At 46.0% G+C, this 16,715-nt stretch overlaps 3 protein-coding genes across 7 annotated transcripts in view; 1 reads left to right on the plus strand and 2 right to left on the minus strand.

The window, feature by feature from the left end:
- Window positions 1-630, minus strand: part of LOC125716009 (A disintegrin and metalloproteinase with thrombospondin motifs 14) — a 51,583-nt gene extending 50,953 nt beyond the window's left edge. For both annotated transcript variants that reach the window (XM_048988216.1, XM_048988215.1), the window contains exon 1: window positions 189-630. In XM_048988216.1, the coding sequence (XP_048844173.1) occupies window positions 189-267 (79 nt within the window). In that variant the 5' untranslated portion in view covers window positions 268-630. The remainder of the gene's footprint in view (window positions 1-188) is intronic.
- The window catches only part of LOC125716013 (inorganic pyrophosphatase-like), a 156,173-nt gene that overhangs the window by 62,521 nt on the left and 76,937 nt on the right, over window positions 1-16,715 (plus strand). The gene's annotated exons all lie outside the window — the stretch shown is intronic.
- The window catches only part of pald1a (phosphatase domain containing paladin 1a), a 56,820-nt gene continuing 47,661 nt past the window's right edge, over window positions 7,557-16,715 (minus strand). For all 4 annotated transcript variants that reach the window (XM_048988218.1, XM_048988217.1, XM_048988219.1 and 1 more), the window contains exon 20: window positions 7,557-9,058. In XM_048988218.1, coding sequence (XP_048844175.1) covers window positions 8,909-9,058 — 150 coding nt within the window. In that variant the 3' untranslated portion in view covers window positions 7,557-8,908. The remainder of the gene's footprint in view (window positions 9,059-16,715) is intronic.

Here is a 16,715-nt window from a genome sequence, read left to right on the forward strand (position 1 = left end):
TCAGGACGTATTAACAGTAGCAAGTAAGTCCCCAGTCTGCACTGCTGCCGACTAAAATCTATGCAAAAACTTATGAAACAACGTAAAAGTTCCTCTTGTTTGGCATTACACTAGCCTGAAATTCCTCCGTGTAAAAATGAACGTATGCAAGCATAAACTCAGTCAAAAAACGGAGAAATAAAACTTACCATGGGATTTTGCAGTGTGCCTGTATTCCAGAAAAATGAAGCTGATTAAACAGTACATAGTAAAATAAATACAATCCATAACGAAGCCTTATTTATACTGCAAGCTGCCACTGTAAAGCAACGGGAGTTGAAGGTTTTCTTTTACTAGTGTAAAAACGGGGTTGAATTACTCGTCTCCCCGGACCAGCAGTTTATGGGACAACGAGTCGATGCGTCGCCGCAGCCGGAGCGCCGAGCATGCCAAACGCCACCCGCACGCTAAACTGACCGATACTCATAAGCAGTTCAGATCTTTTGGCCTCTGTTGAACTGTGCATAAACCGGGACGGCCCCGTCCATTTAGGACAGGGGGAAAAGTCGGCGGTGAAAAAAAAGGGCTCATGACGACATCCCCCTGACTAATCACAGAGTCCGAGGAAGGCAAGGCTCACAGTCGGACGGGCTGCAGGCTTGTGAGCGTGTATTTTTGTGCTAGAAAACGTATGCCAATGCATATTATAGTTATTACATAATGTAAGATAAATAATATAAAAAACGGTTTGGCATTGATATTTCGGACAAACTTTAAACCTGAAAAACTCGCATTTATTCCATTACCAGAATCTTCAGTCACCAGTACCATAAACGTTTAATCCTAAAAGAGTTGCACTGAAAGTTTTGAACTGTGAATGACTGTAAAGCGAACAACTTCAGGATTGTACTGAAGGAAACTAGTTTCATTTCTAAATCCTGAAGTTGTGCTGTCCCGCGAAGGAAGTAGGCCTACGACGTGTACTTTGGTGAAAAACTCCTTTACTTTAAAGAACTTCACCTACTGCCACATAACGTTCGTTTCTGCTAATTAGACTGGGGGAAAAAAACGACTAGTTTAGCAACAAAAACTGCTACTACTTTTGTGTTGCATTGTACATTTACTGCAAAGCTTCAAGAACAGCGCCGCCTGCTGGGGGATCCGTCACAATGCACTTTTGTAGTAGAAGGGGGTACAGAACAACCCTTGTGGGCCGTCAAGTTCAAGGTTTGTCATCAAACACACGCAGGCACGCACGGCACACCGATTCTATGTTAAAGACAGCACGACCAAAGGCGTTTCCACCTCTCGGGTATTTTTAGGCTTCCCATACGTTTCAGGCCCTCTGGGCGTAGGCATCTTTCCACGAGGTTTTATTGCCGCGTTAATGTCAGGTAACTCATGCATAAAGTCAAACAAACGCAAGAGAAGGTTTGCATGGTTTTTACCGGCATGAATATAATTACGCCTTATAGCAATCTGGCTTTAAAAAGGAAATATGAACAAAAGGTTTTACAGATTTGATGGAAGGTTTTGTAAAAATAAAAAAAAAGTTGACGGTGTTAGATTTGTATAACCGCAGAAGCAGTATCTGAATTTGGTTGTAACTAATGAAGTTATAGCAACAAGGAGTGAGATATAATGATAATTTTGTAAAAAAAAAAAAAAATGCATTTGGTGACTGCTACAATAACTGCAGTTGTTCCATCCATCCATTTTCTGAAACCGGCTAACCCATCACAGGGCACTGCTGTTACTCAAACTTGTTATTTATTAAAGTGTATTTATACATCTGTCTGTCCATCTCTTGTGGCCACTTTATCCTGCACCGGGTCGTGTTGAACCTGGGATCCTTCCCAGGAGACACAGGGCTCACACACAGTCACCTACTGAGCCATGCATTTACTCATCAGGCTTTAAAATGACAGAACTATTAAGTTAAGTACAACATTAGTTCCTTTCATAATAAATAAAACGCCTGGCCGTCCGCTCACACCGTCATGCAGTAACCTCCGTCGCGCTCTCACCGTGAGAAACACTTCGCATTCCTGCGAATGTTTATGTCTCTGACGATTCCGACGTATTCCCACTCGAGACCATTAAAAGCTGTTAGAAAATTGACGCACCACCCTCTCACTGCCAGAGTAAGCAATTCCAAGGTCTGGGCCATGCAAATGATCTATTCATTGCGGCTGAAATGGGGGCATCGTGGATTAAAACAGGTGAAAATATTCACGGTTGACCTCGAGATCGTTTTCTCGTGTATGAAATGATAGCAGCCGAAAGTGTTCCTTTTGTATGACGATGGCCTTTTTTCATTTCAAGATGTCTGCCGACCGCAGTGAACAGCAGCGAGGCCGGTAGTTAAGTGCGGTGATCTCAGGAGACTGTCTGCATATCAGGACAGCTGACGCATGCAGCTGGTTCACTGGGGTTCTCATGACCTGCAGTCATGGCAAGTAAGTTTAGCGCATGCTACCACTTCGGTGTACCGGCCTGTTTCATTTTTAGAGAGCGGTCACTCAAAACAAACCCACCAAAGCAGGAATATGGATTATGATTACAGTTAAGGTCATATGCAAAAAAGCTTAAATTTCTTTGCAGGTGGTAGCTTTCACCGTTACCGATGTCCGAAAACCACTATTCCGATACCCATTTCGTTTCACAGAGGCTCAATTAATCACAAAACCAGCACTTTCCAAAACAAAGCTGTCTAGACAGAACTTTAGTTTTTTTTTGTTTTTTTTTATTTCCACCCCCCAGTCAAACACTGTAATGTGTCTGCAGTCGGTGACATTTCTCCCCCATATGTTTACCCGGTCTGTCTGTAATTGCCTCCAGGTTCGTTCGATGGTCAGTGTGCAACAGGTGTGATTTAATAAGCATTTATTCCCAGGGGCCGTGAAAGGAGTTGACTCCAGTCCAAAGTATGAACTTAATAAGAGATGGACAGTGATCACATCATTAAAAGAAGGAAAGCGTAGCCTAGCTTAGACCCTGCAAGTGGGCAGTTGTCTTCACAGAGGAGAACAATGATTAAAGAGTCTACAACATACCTGGGTATAAATCACAGATATTACTTTATTGTCCAGTCATGGAGGATTCTAGAAGTCTCCATTTTAAAGGTCTCTAATGCAGGCACCCAACACAATGGACCTGCCCAACTTCGAATTGCCCTTTTGGTGATACATGCCCCCATGTCAGTGCTTTGATTTTCCACGCTTAGACCATAAACATCATAAACGATACAGCACCTCCAGACCTGTTTTCGCTCACAAAACCCAGAAGTGACCTGACGTCTCTGATTAGCTGGATAGGTGAGACCTCTTAGAGATCAACTGCTGATGCGATGCAGCCACGAGACTGCGGCGTTGGCTGGGTGATGATTGCCGCTGTTTTCCACTGTCTCGCAATATAGACACGGAAACGGAAACCCAGAAATGAGGACATACATAGAAGATACTAAGGTTCTAGCATTGATCAAAATGAGTGGGATTTAATTAAAGTCAATATTTGAAGGAGCTTGAAACTACAGCACCAAAGATTTACTAAGACATCTGAATTACCCCTGAAACTTAGAAAAAAAATAGTGCTTTTTTTTTTTTACCAGAATGTCCACACTAGAGTCCAGCTATGAAATGTTAAGACGTTTTTCTGTCTCTGACACTGAGTGTGTTGTGGGATGGCAGTATTAGTAAGAAGGATTTAATGTTTATGATCCTGCGGTTCTTTTAGTACTTCTTTTCGAACGAGACGTTCGAATGCATGATTTAACTTTATCACATACTTCTATCCACTGGTAATAGAGCCCCTTTTCCAGAAGGTATAAAAATCAAATAAGATTGTGTTAGAGATTAAAGCAAAGGGGTCATTTTATTATATGGCGCAATAACTAATTCTCTGACGAGCTCGTTCGAGCTGTTAAAGTCAGGCTGGAAAATAATTAAAAAGATTACACTAGTGAAATGAGAGTCGAATACACTGCTGGGCAGCTCAGACGCAAGCCAATGTAGCCTCTACTCTCATCTGTGGAGGACGCTTTCAATTGAAGTTCATTACATCCCCTTTGGCCAGATATTCTTCAATACGCTCCTTTGTTTTTGAAATCCTTGGATCCTTGAGGACAGCAGGCTTGAGTTACATGTTGGAATATCACGACGGGTTTGGGAAGCATATCAAAGCCAGAAGCCGCCATATCGCCCAGGCACAGTCACCGCGTCTTTGCCTTATGACCTACAGACAAGGCATACCACCCCCCCCTTAACACCGTGTACCCATGTTACCTTTATGATGGCTTGGAAGGACTCAAGTGGTCCTGTTCTGCTATAAGCGCGACCAAAAATAAGATGATGAAATTAAGTTTGATTTTACCTGACATTAGGGCACTCGAAACAGAAGAGGTTGTTCCAAACAAACCGGATACAATTGCACAATGCATCACTTCCTTTTGTGCCGTCATATCAATTGTGCTGTGGCTATCAATCTTTTGGTCGATTTCAGACACTGGGCCAATGCCTGTGTAAAGGGAGACCGAAACACACTAAAAATTAAATTAAATATCTGGGAAAGGCGTGGACTTTAGGCCATGGGGCTGCTTATCTAAGCTCACAGTATTACAAATGCAGCTGGTCATGACTAAACCCCTTTAGCTTTCGTAAACTACAAAGGTCCTTTAATCTAAACCACTCGGTTTCCGTTTTCATTAATCCGGGATATCTAGCAACGTGATAAAATCCCAACAACTTCCGTACTTACAGATAACCCCTTTGTGTACTTAAAAGGGGGGGCGTGATCTAGGATATCAGTCTTTCAAAGGTGGACAGCACAAGAAAATTAGCTTAGCTTTACCCTGCCAGACTGCTGCCTTTCTGCTCAGTCCAGTCTATAACCCAATGGGACAGACTACAAGCTCAGAGTCAACACTTCAACAATGTCTCAGGACGTTACATTTAATTATACACATTTTTTTTTGTCGTCTTTGTGTGCCTTTTTCTGCACTTTATGTCTGTACAATATGTGGTACGTGAAATATATTGTCCAGTCAATATGTACATGTTAGTATGTAAAATATTGTTGAGTGAATGTGTAATGAATGTGAATGTACCACCTTGGGATTGGGGTGACAATGTAATCCATATCAGGAGGGACACTGAGGTACTTCAGGTTATGCAAACTACTTTAAAACTGAAAGGACCCTGTGCTCGGCTAAATTGTTCGGCTCATCTCGTGCTTTTACTGGTTTGTTTCCTTGATTGAAAAACCCATCCAGCTGTTTCACGTTAGTGACACATGCACAATTGGAGGACGGTGACCAATCAGCACACAGCAACAACTCGGCGCTCTACTGAAATCCAGGTCCTTTTAATTGAAATGGTTGAAATTGTAGTTTACAAACCCCGTTGTAGTTCACAGTGTCCTGCCTGACATGGATTATAATGCTCGTCACTCTGTTTGGGATTCAAGGAGATATTTCATCCTGACTGCATATATGTGTATTTAGGGGCTGACAAAGATCTCTTGATCTTGAATCTATAGGACTATTGTCTCCGTTTCCAGCATTACCAAATTGAAAGATAGATAATGGTATTATTGGCTATACGTGATTTAAGCATCCTCTGTTTCCTTGGTGTCCCCTGACCACAGGGGTGTACTTAAGGGGTAAAGAATGTTTAAATAATGAGTGCAGAAAATGTTATCTTGCGTCACACTTAGCAAGCAGTTTATGAGATTTAGCTACGGTGTAAGGTGTTTTTCCTTTTATTTGGATTAATAAACCAGCCCATAAATACATAACCATTTGCCAAGTCATAGCTACATAGTAGTTGCATTGAATGCTACAGTAATTAGCATTATGTATCAGCTAAGGTAGCTGAGACACTGGTCTGAGGTCGCGAGGTAGCATGGATGCACAGGTGATGGAGAAGTCCTCCGGCTGAGGGAAGGATGCTAGCATGAAACGGGAGCCAAAATAGCCGGAAATGCCAGTTATCCGAATGTCTCTTATCTAAATATAGCAGCGGTCTGACGCTGGACAAACGTACACTGGTCACGTTCCGCATCTGTGCATGCGGTGGAGAAAATAGCCTCCTTGGAAAGTCTTGTTTCCAAGCCATCCGCGGCGGAAATAGCGACGGCGGGCCGAGTTTCCACGCTGCCCGAGCGAACGTTGTCCGGCCGAACGTTACATTGGCCCGACATCCGACTTGGAAACATGTGACACGTCAGATGTAGCCGAAGAAGAGAATCTGCCAGTCAGAGGAAGAACGCTGAAGAGAAAGACACTCCGAAAATACAATGTGGGAAAAGTCAACAGTGCAGAGATAACTGAAGGGAGTAGATCACATTTACGTGAAAGAACAGCACACGGCACCATGAGGCACACAGCTGTAACGTTTTTCATCTTTTATTTTGCGTTAAAAAATGTAGCGACGTAAAATGAAATACAATGATGTCCAATAGTTAATACAACCTTGCGTCTTTTAACAGAGTCTGGACTTTCCTACCAGAGTAGCAACAACTCTGACTTTTCAGAAGGCACTGCGTTTTATTTGCTTTTAGTATAAATATAGAATTCACTTGAGGATGAATGGCGATTTTGAATCCATTCCCTCTTACTGGGAGATCACAGAAGCCATTAAACATCCATGTAAAACATTGCGGCAACCGCACAGAGCTGTGTGTCTGACGTTATTGCCATTTTAAAGCCTCTCTTAGCAGAAAATGTAAAACGTCTAAATTTAAAAGAAATATCTGGCATTTGAATTCAGTCGTTTTTTCACGAGTAAAGAATGTAGAACACGGACGACGGAGATGTGTGAAAACCTCCATTGTAATTCAGGCTTAAAAGAAATTTACACCCAATTAAATATCTTCCCAGTTTCTTCATAAACACTGTAATGATGTGACTGTTTCACCCAAATCACCGTCGTAGGAAAACCCTGCAAGAGCAGCAGACCCATAAACAATGTGAACTGAAATTGCTTATGATACATTTCTGTAAAAATAAGACATTCTTGTGTTAAACTTGCAGGGAAAATAAATGGCTAGACCATGCATATGATGCGACCCACCACACGTACATAGAAAGCAGCGTCTGTGAATGGAATGATCTGAAAAGTCAGGCCTATTTGCCCTGGACTGTGGACTCCATAGGATTATAATTAAAAAAGGCAAATAAGACCGCAGATGTCACATGCCCCGGCTCTCATGACAATCCCCCTCCTGCTTTTTGCTGCATCAGCAGTTTCCAGCTATAAGTCAATGGCATATGCTCTGTAATTAAATTACTTCAGTGAGTCCGATGATGTCACAAAACACAACGGCTCTTTATGGGAGCAAGTCATGGAGATCCGCCCCCCCCCCCCGCCCCCCCCCCCAGCCCTATCCTGCCGTTTCACCGTCGACTGAAGTGGAGCCAGATTCTCATGGATGTTCAATAAAACCTCAATCCCCGGCCTAATTCAAAGCAGATTTGGGATGAAATAAAACACTTAAATGGTCAAAGGAGAAGCTGGAAAGGAGGCTTGCACTTCATTGTGCTGTAGCTCCAAACTAAAGTAACTTCTATTTCAATTACCAGGACTTTTTTTTCCCTTACAATTAGTACATTTTTTTTTTTTGGTTATCACATTACACATATTGCAAAGTCTTAGTACTCCCATGTTTACAAGGCAGGACGCTTTTCTGATAAACATCACGTGATTCATCCCATGGTTCTGCAGCGCTTTTTACGTTTAAGCTGCAACTTTACGGTCCGCGTTGACTGCGGTGGTGACACTTGCATGCGATCTTCTGGGACGTCCTCTTCTGGGGAATCTGAGTAATTACCTAATCACATCATAAATTCATTAATTTGCTCAATGAGCATGACACGTTGTGTGGAATGACACCATCTCCATCCTTCATGTTAACATCTCACGTTTTGGCAAAATGGGCTTGTGGTGTTTAAAATAACTATGCTACAGGTATTTAGTTCATGTACCTTAATGCTTGAAACCAAAATCAATAAAAATGTTTTTGCAGACTTTGTTACTGACTTATTTACAAAATGTGTAAATGACTGATTGCATATCTATCAAAGGCCTTTTTGTACAAAATATGTCCATTTAATCTTAAAAAAAAGCAAAGCTGATGTCATTTTTCATGCAAATACAGAATAAAAGCAGACATGTTTTAAGTTCTGGTCTTACAACTGGGGTCTCAAAAGTAAAATGAGAACTATTGTAATTGTATTCATTGAAAAAAAAGCAGTTTTCACAAGCCTGATCGTGACTTTTCTTGCGTAACACTGAAAAGTTTGTTTAAATGCGTCAATAACTTGATCTAACACTAGCAATTCCTTAAGCAATATTTATGCAAAAGACTGGAATCAGCACATGAATGCAGCATTTAAAGTATAGCACATTGTACAATGTAGCCTCATAGTGTATCCGTAATTCCATCTCTTTCAAAAAAGATGAAAAAAGGTTTGACTGATGACAGGCAATAAACATTGGGAGACAACATGTCCACATACGGTAACACTAGATTAAGTAGTAAATTAAAACTCTAAATTGTTAATTCTAAGTACTTCCCCTCTGCCTGAGCTCAGCATATGGAATGAGGTAAACGTCTGCTAGGAGCGATGATGCCGCAGAATCGCTTTGACAGGAGATTATAAGGAAAACCAATATTTCTAAGCTTCTGTGTGTCCGCTGCATACTCAACAACATCCCCTGCTATTCCTTCACACTTCCTCTCGCGTTAATCAGTCGCTTCTACTTAAAAAGAACGTTAAAAATCCTTTAAAAATGATAAGATATCAGAAGTGGCAGCTTTTCTACAGAGGCGTTGTTTTCCACGACACAGGGACCCTGCGGACGGGATCTGGCCAATCGAAGGCATCTCACTGGGCGACTGGAAGGCGGCCCTACAGACGCTCGGCCAGACCTCAGAGGAACGCGCCCCTGAAGGATAGCGGCTGGTTACTCTGCTGCTGCCAGCGGCTGCGCAGCCGCGACAGTGCCGTGTCTCTGGGGTTCTCAAACTCCGAGAAGCCCAGCTGGTCCAGGATGGAGTACACCCCAGCACTGGTGGCCACCTACGAGAGAACAGACAGCAGGGACGTCAATCAGAGGGCCTCCAGAATTCACTACCTCAAAATAAACAATGAAATGGGCTAATCGCCCTGTCATTTTTGAAATACGCCTTTAAAACCGTTCCCTTTAGTTAGAGAACACGATAAACAAGCTATTGCTGAACGTGCCCAATCACGTGCACCTCTGGAATGCTATGCTATGTCAACAGCATGATTGCTGTCCGGCGTTTTTAGTCACGTTCCTCACTGCAATTATTTGCAGAAGGATGGTTAATGGGATAAAATTTTAAGATTAACATAAATCCACAACAAGACATTAAACATTAAACAGAAACAACAAGAAGGTCGGTCTGATGATCTTCACGTTCTCATCTAGTCATTCAACACCTCCGCAGGCTCACAGCTTACATTTTTTTAGCCAAATTGCACTACCTTTGTAATATAATATATTTCTCTACAGGAGTTCTGAGCATGTGAAACAAAGACGCTTTGAAGGACAGTGAAATCGGTTTACGTTTGAATCTTGACGTCAGGCTGAAAAAGAAAACACAGAGTGCTTTTTAATAACAGAAGGAGGACCTGTTGATAACCAACTGACAGATGTTTGAGGAAGATTAAGAGTTTAACACGAATCAGCCCCCCATCTAGGATACTGAGGCAAAGTCATGCGAACTATGAGTTTATGCTAACGGTCAAAACATCATGGTGCGTCACCATGAAAACGAGCCCCAGGAACAGGACGGAGAACCACGTGCCATCAAGTGGAAGGTCACCACTGGGACCATGTAAACGACGCCTCCCACCAGCAACACCTGGCAACAGCCTGACAAGTCGTCACCCCTCCCCCAGGGTGAGCCGGTGGCGACCGACTTGGACAGCAAATTAAACACACCGTTAAAGAGGGTCACAGCTTGCATAGTTTACACGGCATACTGTTGTCAAGCCACAGGGGGCACCAATCCTGACCCCCCACCCCCATCTAGGACTCGAGTTCGAAGCAGCCTCTATTACACAAGCATCAAGTAAATATTTATTTCCATGCAGCTCGGCTTCACCCGCCAGGTCCAAGTCAAGGTGTTATAAAGATCACGCCGTTTCTCTCCGGAGTCGTTAACAGCTCCGTATTCACGCAGACGTGTCACTGCTGCCTGGCTGCATCTATTCAGGCACTCGTTCATAGTTTCCTGGGTGGGTGGGGGTGGGGGAGGGTTGTTGGCACATATTTGACTTTGAAAGACCACCTCCAATTGTACGAGAGCGCTACCAAGTTCACAAGGTCTCCGGATCCCTTTCCATTACCGCAATATCGACATGGTTCTGCGGTAATTTGGAAGGATTATATTGCTGTAGGGTGGTCCACTGGAATATATGAGATCAGAGGCACTGGGTATTCTCAGCAAAATTGGCTCTGCTCCACTCCCAGAGGTCACACATATCCAGAACATCGATACACCCACTATCTGTATTTGTGAATACTCATTAGCAGCCCTAATGGAGCCGATTACAAGGAGCATGTCCTGCAGTGACAGCGAGATTCAGAAGGATTCACATACAAATGACCTTGATGGTAATTTTGGTACTGTACTTTCCGTACTTTCCCCATTGACTTCCAGTCGCGTTCCAATACCAAAATTTCCAGTAACTGAAGTACCAAACCAGCTGGGAGTACTTATTTGGTACTTTGGTGTGGGACTCGCAAACAACTTCTCGCAAACTTCTTTGTCAATTGCTTATGCAAATAGCCTGTTTCTGACACATAATACAATCCCTGTCTTGGAAAAAAACTTATGAACTCAGAAAAGATAAACGAAGTGGGGAAAAAATTTATAGTAATAATGTATGCATGGGCAAATGAAGGGACCCAAAGTTTAAGTGCAATCTGGTCAGAAGAACCAGAAGATGATCAGGATGGCAAAATACAACAGTATTTGGTATAATATACTAGGGCGCAACAATATTGGGAAAAAAAATGTAATCCTTGGTTGTAATGGGTAATGGAAAATTTATAAAGCAAAAAAAATAAACACATTTTTCGGAAACCCTTCTAGGAGTGATTTTGAACAGCAAGGACGAAAATGAATATGACTGGCTCAGAGAGCGCGTGCAGAGTTTTTGCACCAGTGGGAAGCTAACAATTGAAGTACTGAACTTTTGGTATGGTTCTTCAAATGCCAAAAGTTCGGCACCCTGTGTTGTGCAAAAGCCCCCTAAGTCAGACTACTGGCCACAAACTAGCTACATGTACCGCAGGCTTCTATTATTAAAGCTTATGTAACTGAAAGCAATATCACCTTTCAATTCACGGACCACGTTTCCTTCTGTAAACGACTGTTTACCGCACTGAATTTTAGTATTTAATACTGACTGTCATTTGAACTTCATTAGAGATACCTGGCATTCTTAAGAGCTGCCACTTAGTGCGCTGCATTCGGAAATCCTCCGACATTCATCGCGGGTGAAATACTTCCGAGTGGCTTCGGAAAAGTACTTTTCCAGTCTATATCTATACCAGTATTATACTAAATAATCACCAGTGACGCCCAAAGCCTCTCCAATGACATACATGAACTCACGGATTGTCTTATGCAGATGCGTGGCTACCGCATATGGACCCTTAGCTGCCGCTTGCTAACAGAGAACAGCCAAGATGCTCCAAATAAATCACTGCCGTGAAAAGGGAGCTTCCCATTGGCTAGCTGGTTTAAGTTACGCCTGGCTCACATTTTCCTGTGTAGGCCGTGGCGTGAGCAGCAGGCAGAATGTTTTCTATCGTAACGGAAATGACCCACGCGTTCTGCTTTCCTTGTATACTGGAGGAAAACATGACACTTAGCGGTAATACTTGAGTCGTCCTACCAAAATGCTCCTTAAGGGAAAAAAAAAAAAGTTTATAATGAATTATCATCCGAGTGCCTTAATTACGATGATCTAGGGCACTTGAGCTTTGACGGGTCGCACACCGAATACAACGCATCAGTGTCGACCTCAACTATCCCCTGTATATCCACTGTGCATGATATGTCAATTCCTAGCGCTTCAGGTCCAGCACAGTTAAGGAGGACTATAAAATGTATCGATCCTTTCAGAAGACGCTTCTTACTTCTATCCATACGAAAAAAACAAAAAAAAAAATTATGGGAGCTTTAACGTCGGAATTCAACGATGTTCATTTCCTGTTAACAAACATTTCGATTAATCCAAACAGGAAGCAGGAACAGTCAAGGAATCAAGGGAGAGGGGAGGGTTTCTTGTAGATGTGCTTCATAGAGCGGCATCCCACTTCATGAAAGCTGAAAATGTTTTGTGAATATCTTAATTTGCGGAGTACTTCTCAGAGCAAAAGCCGGGCCTTACTGAATGTACTTAAAAACAAAAAGGGACTGTTAAGTGTTGAATAATATTCCAGACGGGGCGCAGTCCAGTGGATGGGGTCACTTGTTAGGAATGCCTGTAAAGGCAGAGCCTTTCTGTGCGAGAACAGCTGGCCAGACGAAGCCAAGCGATGGACACGGCAACAAAGAGTGGGCTGCCATGCTTTATGGAGTTCAGGACGTGGGGGAATGGCATACGGCGGCACCAAAATAAGCTTGTAAAATTTTAGAAAGGGGGGGCGAGTGGGGGGTCAGGGTGATTAACATGTGACTTACAACCCCCTCGGTTTCGGTGCTGCACTCTGTGGAAATACAGGCTACATCATTCACAAAACGCACGAATGCGGAGATGTTAAGCGGTGTTGTGTGCAGACAGTTCCTGATCAAGCCACAACCAGTGAGCACAGTTTCAATATTTTTGGAAGCATTTAGTACAGTGATATCTCTGCTTTAGTACAAAATATTTACACACCCAAAACTATTAATATGCTAGAAATATCTGGCAAATACTCTGCATAAAGACAGGGAGATAAGGAGAGAGACGGGGAGGGAGAGAGGGAGACAGGAAAAGAGAAAGACATTGAGAAAGAGAGAGAGAGAGGGGGAGGGAGAGGGACAGAGAGAGAGACCAGGAGAGAGAGAGACGGGGAGGGAGAGGGACAGAGAGAGAGACGGGGAGGGAGAGGGACAGAGAGAGAGACCAGGAGAGAGAGAGACGGGGAGGGAGAGGGACAGAGAGAGAGACGGGGAGGGAGAGGGACAGAGAGAGAGACCAGGAGAGAGAGAGACGGGGAGGGAGAGGGACAGAGAGAGAGACGGGGAGGGAGAGACGGGGAGAGGGAGGGACAGATAGAGAGAGAGAGAGAGAGAGAGAGATAGGTAGAGGACTCTGTATAAGACTCATTTGAAAGACAGCCACACATTTCCTCAGAGAAAAAGTAGAATTACGTCGTATTTCACATGGATTTCATATCTTAAGTGAGAAACATTTTGAGACAGAGAGAGAGACAGGGAGTGAGAGGGACAGAGAGAGAGACCAGGAGAGAGAGAGACGGGGAGGGAGAGGGACAGAGAGAGAGACAGGGAGTGAGAGGGACAAAGAGAGAGACCAGGAGAGAGAGAGACGGGGAGGGAGAGGGACAGAGAGAGAGAGACGGGGAGGGAGAGAGACAGAGAGAGAGACGGGGAGGGAGAGGGACAGAGAGAGAGACAAGGAGAGAGAGAGACGGGGAGGGAGAGAGACAGAGAGAGAGACAGGGAGTGAGAGGGACAGAGAGAGAGACCAGGAGAGAGAGAGACGGGGAGGGAGAGGGACAGAGAGAGAGAGACGGGGAGGGAGAGGGACAGAGAGAGAGACGGGGAGGGAGAGGGACAGAGAGAGAGAGACCAGGAGAGAGAGAGACGGGGAGGGAGAGGGACAGAGAGAGAGACGGGGAGGGAGAGGGACAGAGAGAGAGACCAGGAGAGAGAGAGACGGGGAGGGAGAGAGACAGAGAGAGAGACGGGGAGGGAGAGAGACAGAGAGAGAGACCAGGAGAGAGAGAGACGGGGAGGGAGAGGGACAGAGAGAGAGACGGGGAGGGAGAGGGACAGAGAGAGAGACCAGGAGAGAGAGAGACGGGGAGGGAGAGGGACAGAGAGAGAGAGACGGGGAGGGAGAGAGACAGAGAGAGAGACGGGGAGGGAGAGGGACAGAGCGAGAGACCAGGAGAGAGAGAGACGGGGAGGGAGAGGGACAGAGAGAGAGAGACGGGGAGTGAGAGAGACAGAGAGAGAGACAGGGAGTGAGAGGGACAGAGAGAGAGACCAGGAGAGAGAGAGACGGGGAGGGAGAGAGACAGAGAGAGAGACAGGGAGTGAGAGGGACAGAGAGAGAGACCAGGAGAGAGAGAGACGGGGAGGGAGAGGGACAGAGAGAGAGAGACGGGGAGGGAGAGAGACAGAGAGAGAGACGGGGAGGGAGAGGGACAGAGAGAGAGAGACCAGGAGAGAGAGAGACGGGGAGGGAGAGGGACAGAGAGAGAGAGACGGGGAGAGAGAGAGACCAGGAGAGAGAGAGACGGGGAGGGAGAGGGACAGAGAGAGAGAGACGGGGAGGGAGAGGGACAGAGAGAGAGAGACGGGGAGGGAGAGGGACAGAGAGAGAGAGACGGGGAGGGAGAGAGACAGAGAGAGAGACGGGGAGGGAGAGGGACAGAGCGAGAGACCAGGAGAGAGAGAGACGGGGAGGGAGAGGGACAGAGAGAGAGAGACGGGGAGTGAGAGAGACAGAGAGAGAGACAGGGAGTGAGAGGGACAGAGAGAGAGACCAGGAGAGAGAGAGACGGGGAGGGAGAGAGACAGAGAGAGAGACAGGGAGTGAGAGGGACAGAGAGAGAGACCAGGAGAGAGAGAGACGGGGAGGGAGAGGGACAGAGAGAGAGAGACGGGGAGGGAGAGAGACAGAGAGAGAGACGGGGAGGGAGAGGGACAGAGAGAGAGAGACCAGGAGAGAGAGAGACGGGGAGGGAGAGAGACAGAGAGAGAGACAGGGAGTGAGAGGGACAGAGAGAGAGACCAGGAGAGAGAGAGACGGGGAGGGAGAGGGACAGAGAGAGAGAGACGGGGAGAGAGAGGGACAGAGAGAGAGACCAGGAGAGAGAGAGACGGGGAGGGAGAGAGACGGGGAGAGGGAGGGACAGATAGAGAGAGAGAGAGAGAGAGAGAGAGAGGTAGAGGACTCTGTATAAGACTCATTTGAAAGACAGCCACACATTTCCTCAGAGAAAAAGTAGAATTACGTCGTATTTCACATGGATTTCATATCTTAAGTGAGAAACATTTTGAGACAGAGAGAGAGACAGGGAGTGAGAGGGACAGAGAGAGAGACCAGGAGAGAGAGAGACGGGGAGGGAGAGGGACAGAGAGAGAGACAGGGAGTGAGAGGGACAAAGAGAGAGACCAGGAGAGAGAGAGACGGGGAGGGAGAGGGACAGAGAGAGAGAGACGGGGAGGGAGAGAGACAGAGAGAGAGACGGGGAGGGAGAGGGACAGAGAGAGAGACAAGGAGAGAGAGAGACGGGGAGGGAGAGAGACAGAGAGAGAGACAGGGAGTGAGAGGGACAGAGAGAGAGACCAGGAGAGAGAGAGACGGGGAGGGAGAGGGACAGAGAGAGAGAGACGGGGAGGGAGAGAGACAGAGAGAGAGACGGGGAGGGAGAGGGACAGAGAGAGAGACGGGGAGGGAGAGGGACAGAGAGAGAGAGACCAGGAGAGAGAGAGACGGGGAGGGAGAGGGACAGAGAGAGAGACGGGGAGGGAGAGGGACAGAGAGAGAGACCAGGAGAGAGAGAGACGGGGAGGGAGAGAGACAGAGAGAGAGACCAGGAGAGAGAGAGACGGGGAGGGAGAGGGACAGAGAGAGAGAGAGGGAGGGAGAGGGACAGAGAGAGAGACCAGGAGAGAGAGAGACGGGGAGGGAGAGGGACAGAGAGAGAGAGACGGGGAGGGAGAGAGACAGAGAGAGAGACGGGGAGGGAGAGGGACAGAGCGAGAGACCAGGAGAGAGAGAGACGGGGAGGGAGAGGGACAGAGAGAGAGAGACGGGGAGTGAGAGAGACAGAGAGAGAGACAGGGAGTGAGAGGGACAGAGAGAGAGACCAGGAGAGAGAGAGACGGGGAGGGAGAGAGACAGAGAGAGAGACAGGGAGTGAGAGGGACAGAGAGAGAGACCAGGAGAGAGAGAGACGGGGAGGGAGAGGGACAGAGAGAGAGAGACGGGGAGGGAGAGAGACAGAGAGAGAGACGGGGAGGGAGAGGGACAGAGAGAGAGAGACCAGGAGAGAGAGAGACGGGGAGGGAGAGGGACAGAGAGAGAGAGACGGGGAGAGAGAGGGACAGAGAGAGAGAGACGGGGAGGGAGAGAGACGGGGAGGGAGAGGGACAGAGAGAGAGAGAGACGGGGAGGGAGAGGGACAGAGAGAGAGACGGGGAGGGAGAGAGACGGGGAGAGGGAGGGACAGATAGAGAGAGAGAGAGAGAGAGAGATAGGTAGAGGACTCTGTATAAGACTCATTTGAAAGACAGCCACACATTTCCTCAGAGAAAAAGTAGAATTACGTCGTATTTCACATGGATTTCATATCTTAAGTGAGAAACATTTTGAGAAAAATGTAAGAGGGCAGAAAATACGCAAAGAATAAAATGCAAAAAAACACTGTAAAATATACCCCAAACCCACTTCCTCTCAACTTCAAGGAGAGGTTCCTGAGAGGCTTTGAGAGACAGAGAGAGCAGGCCCAACTTGCACA

This window comes from Brienomyrus brachyistius, chromosome 20, assembly GCF_023856365.1.
Source record: "Brienomyrus brachyistius isolate T26 chromosome 20, BBRACH_0.4, whole genome shotgun sequence".
Lineage (NCBI taxonomy): Eukaryota > Metazoa > Chordata > Actinopteri > Osteoglossiformes > Mormyridae > Brienomyrus > Brienomyrus brachyistius.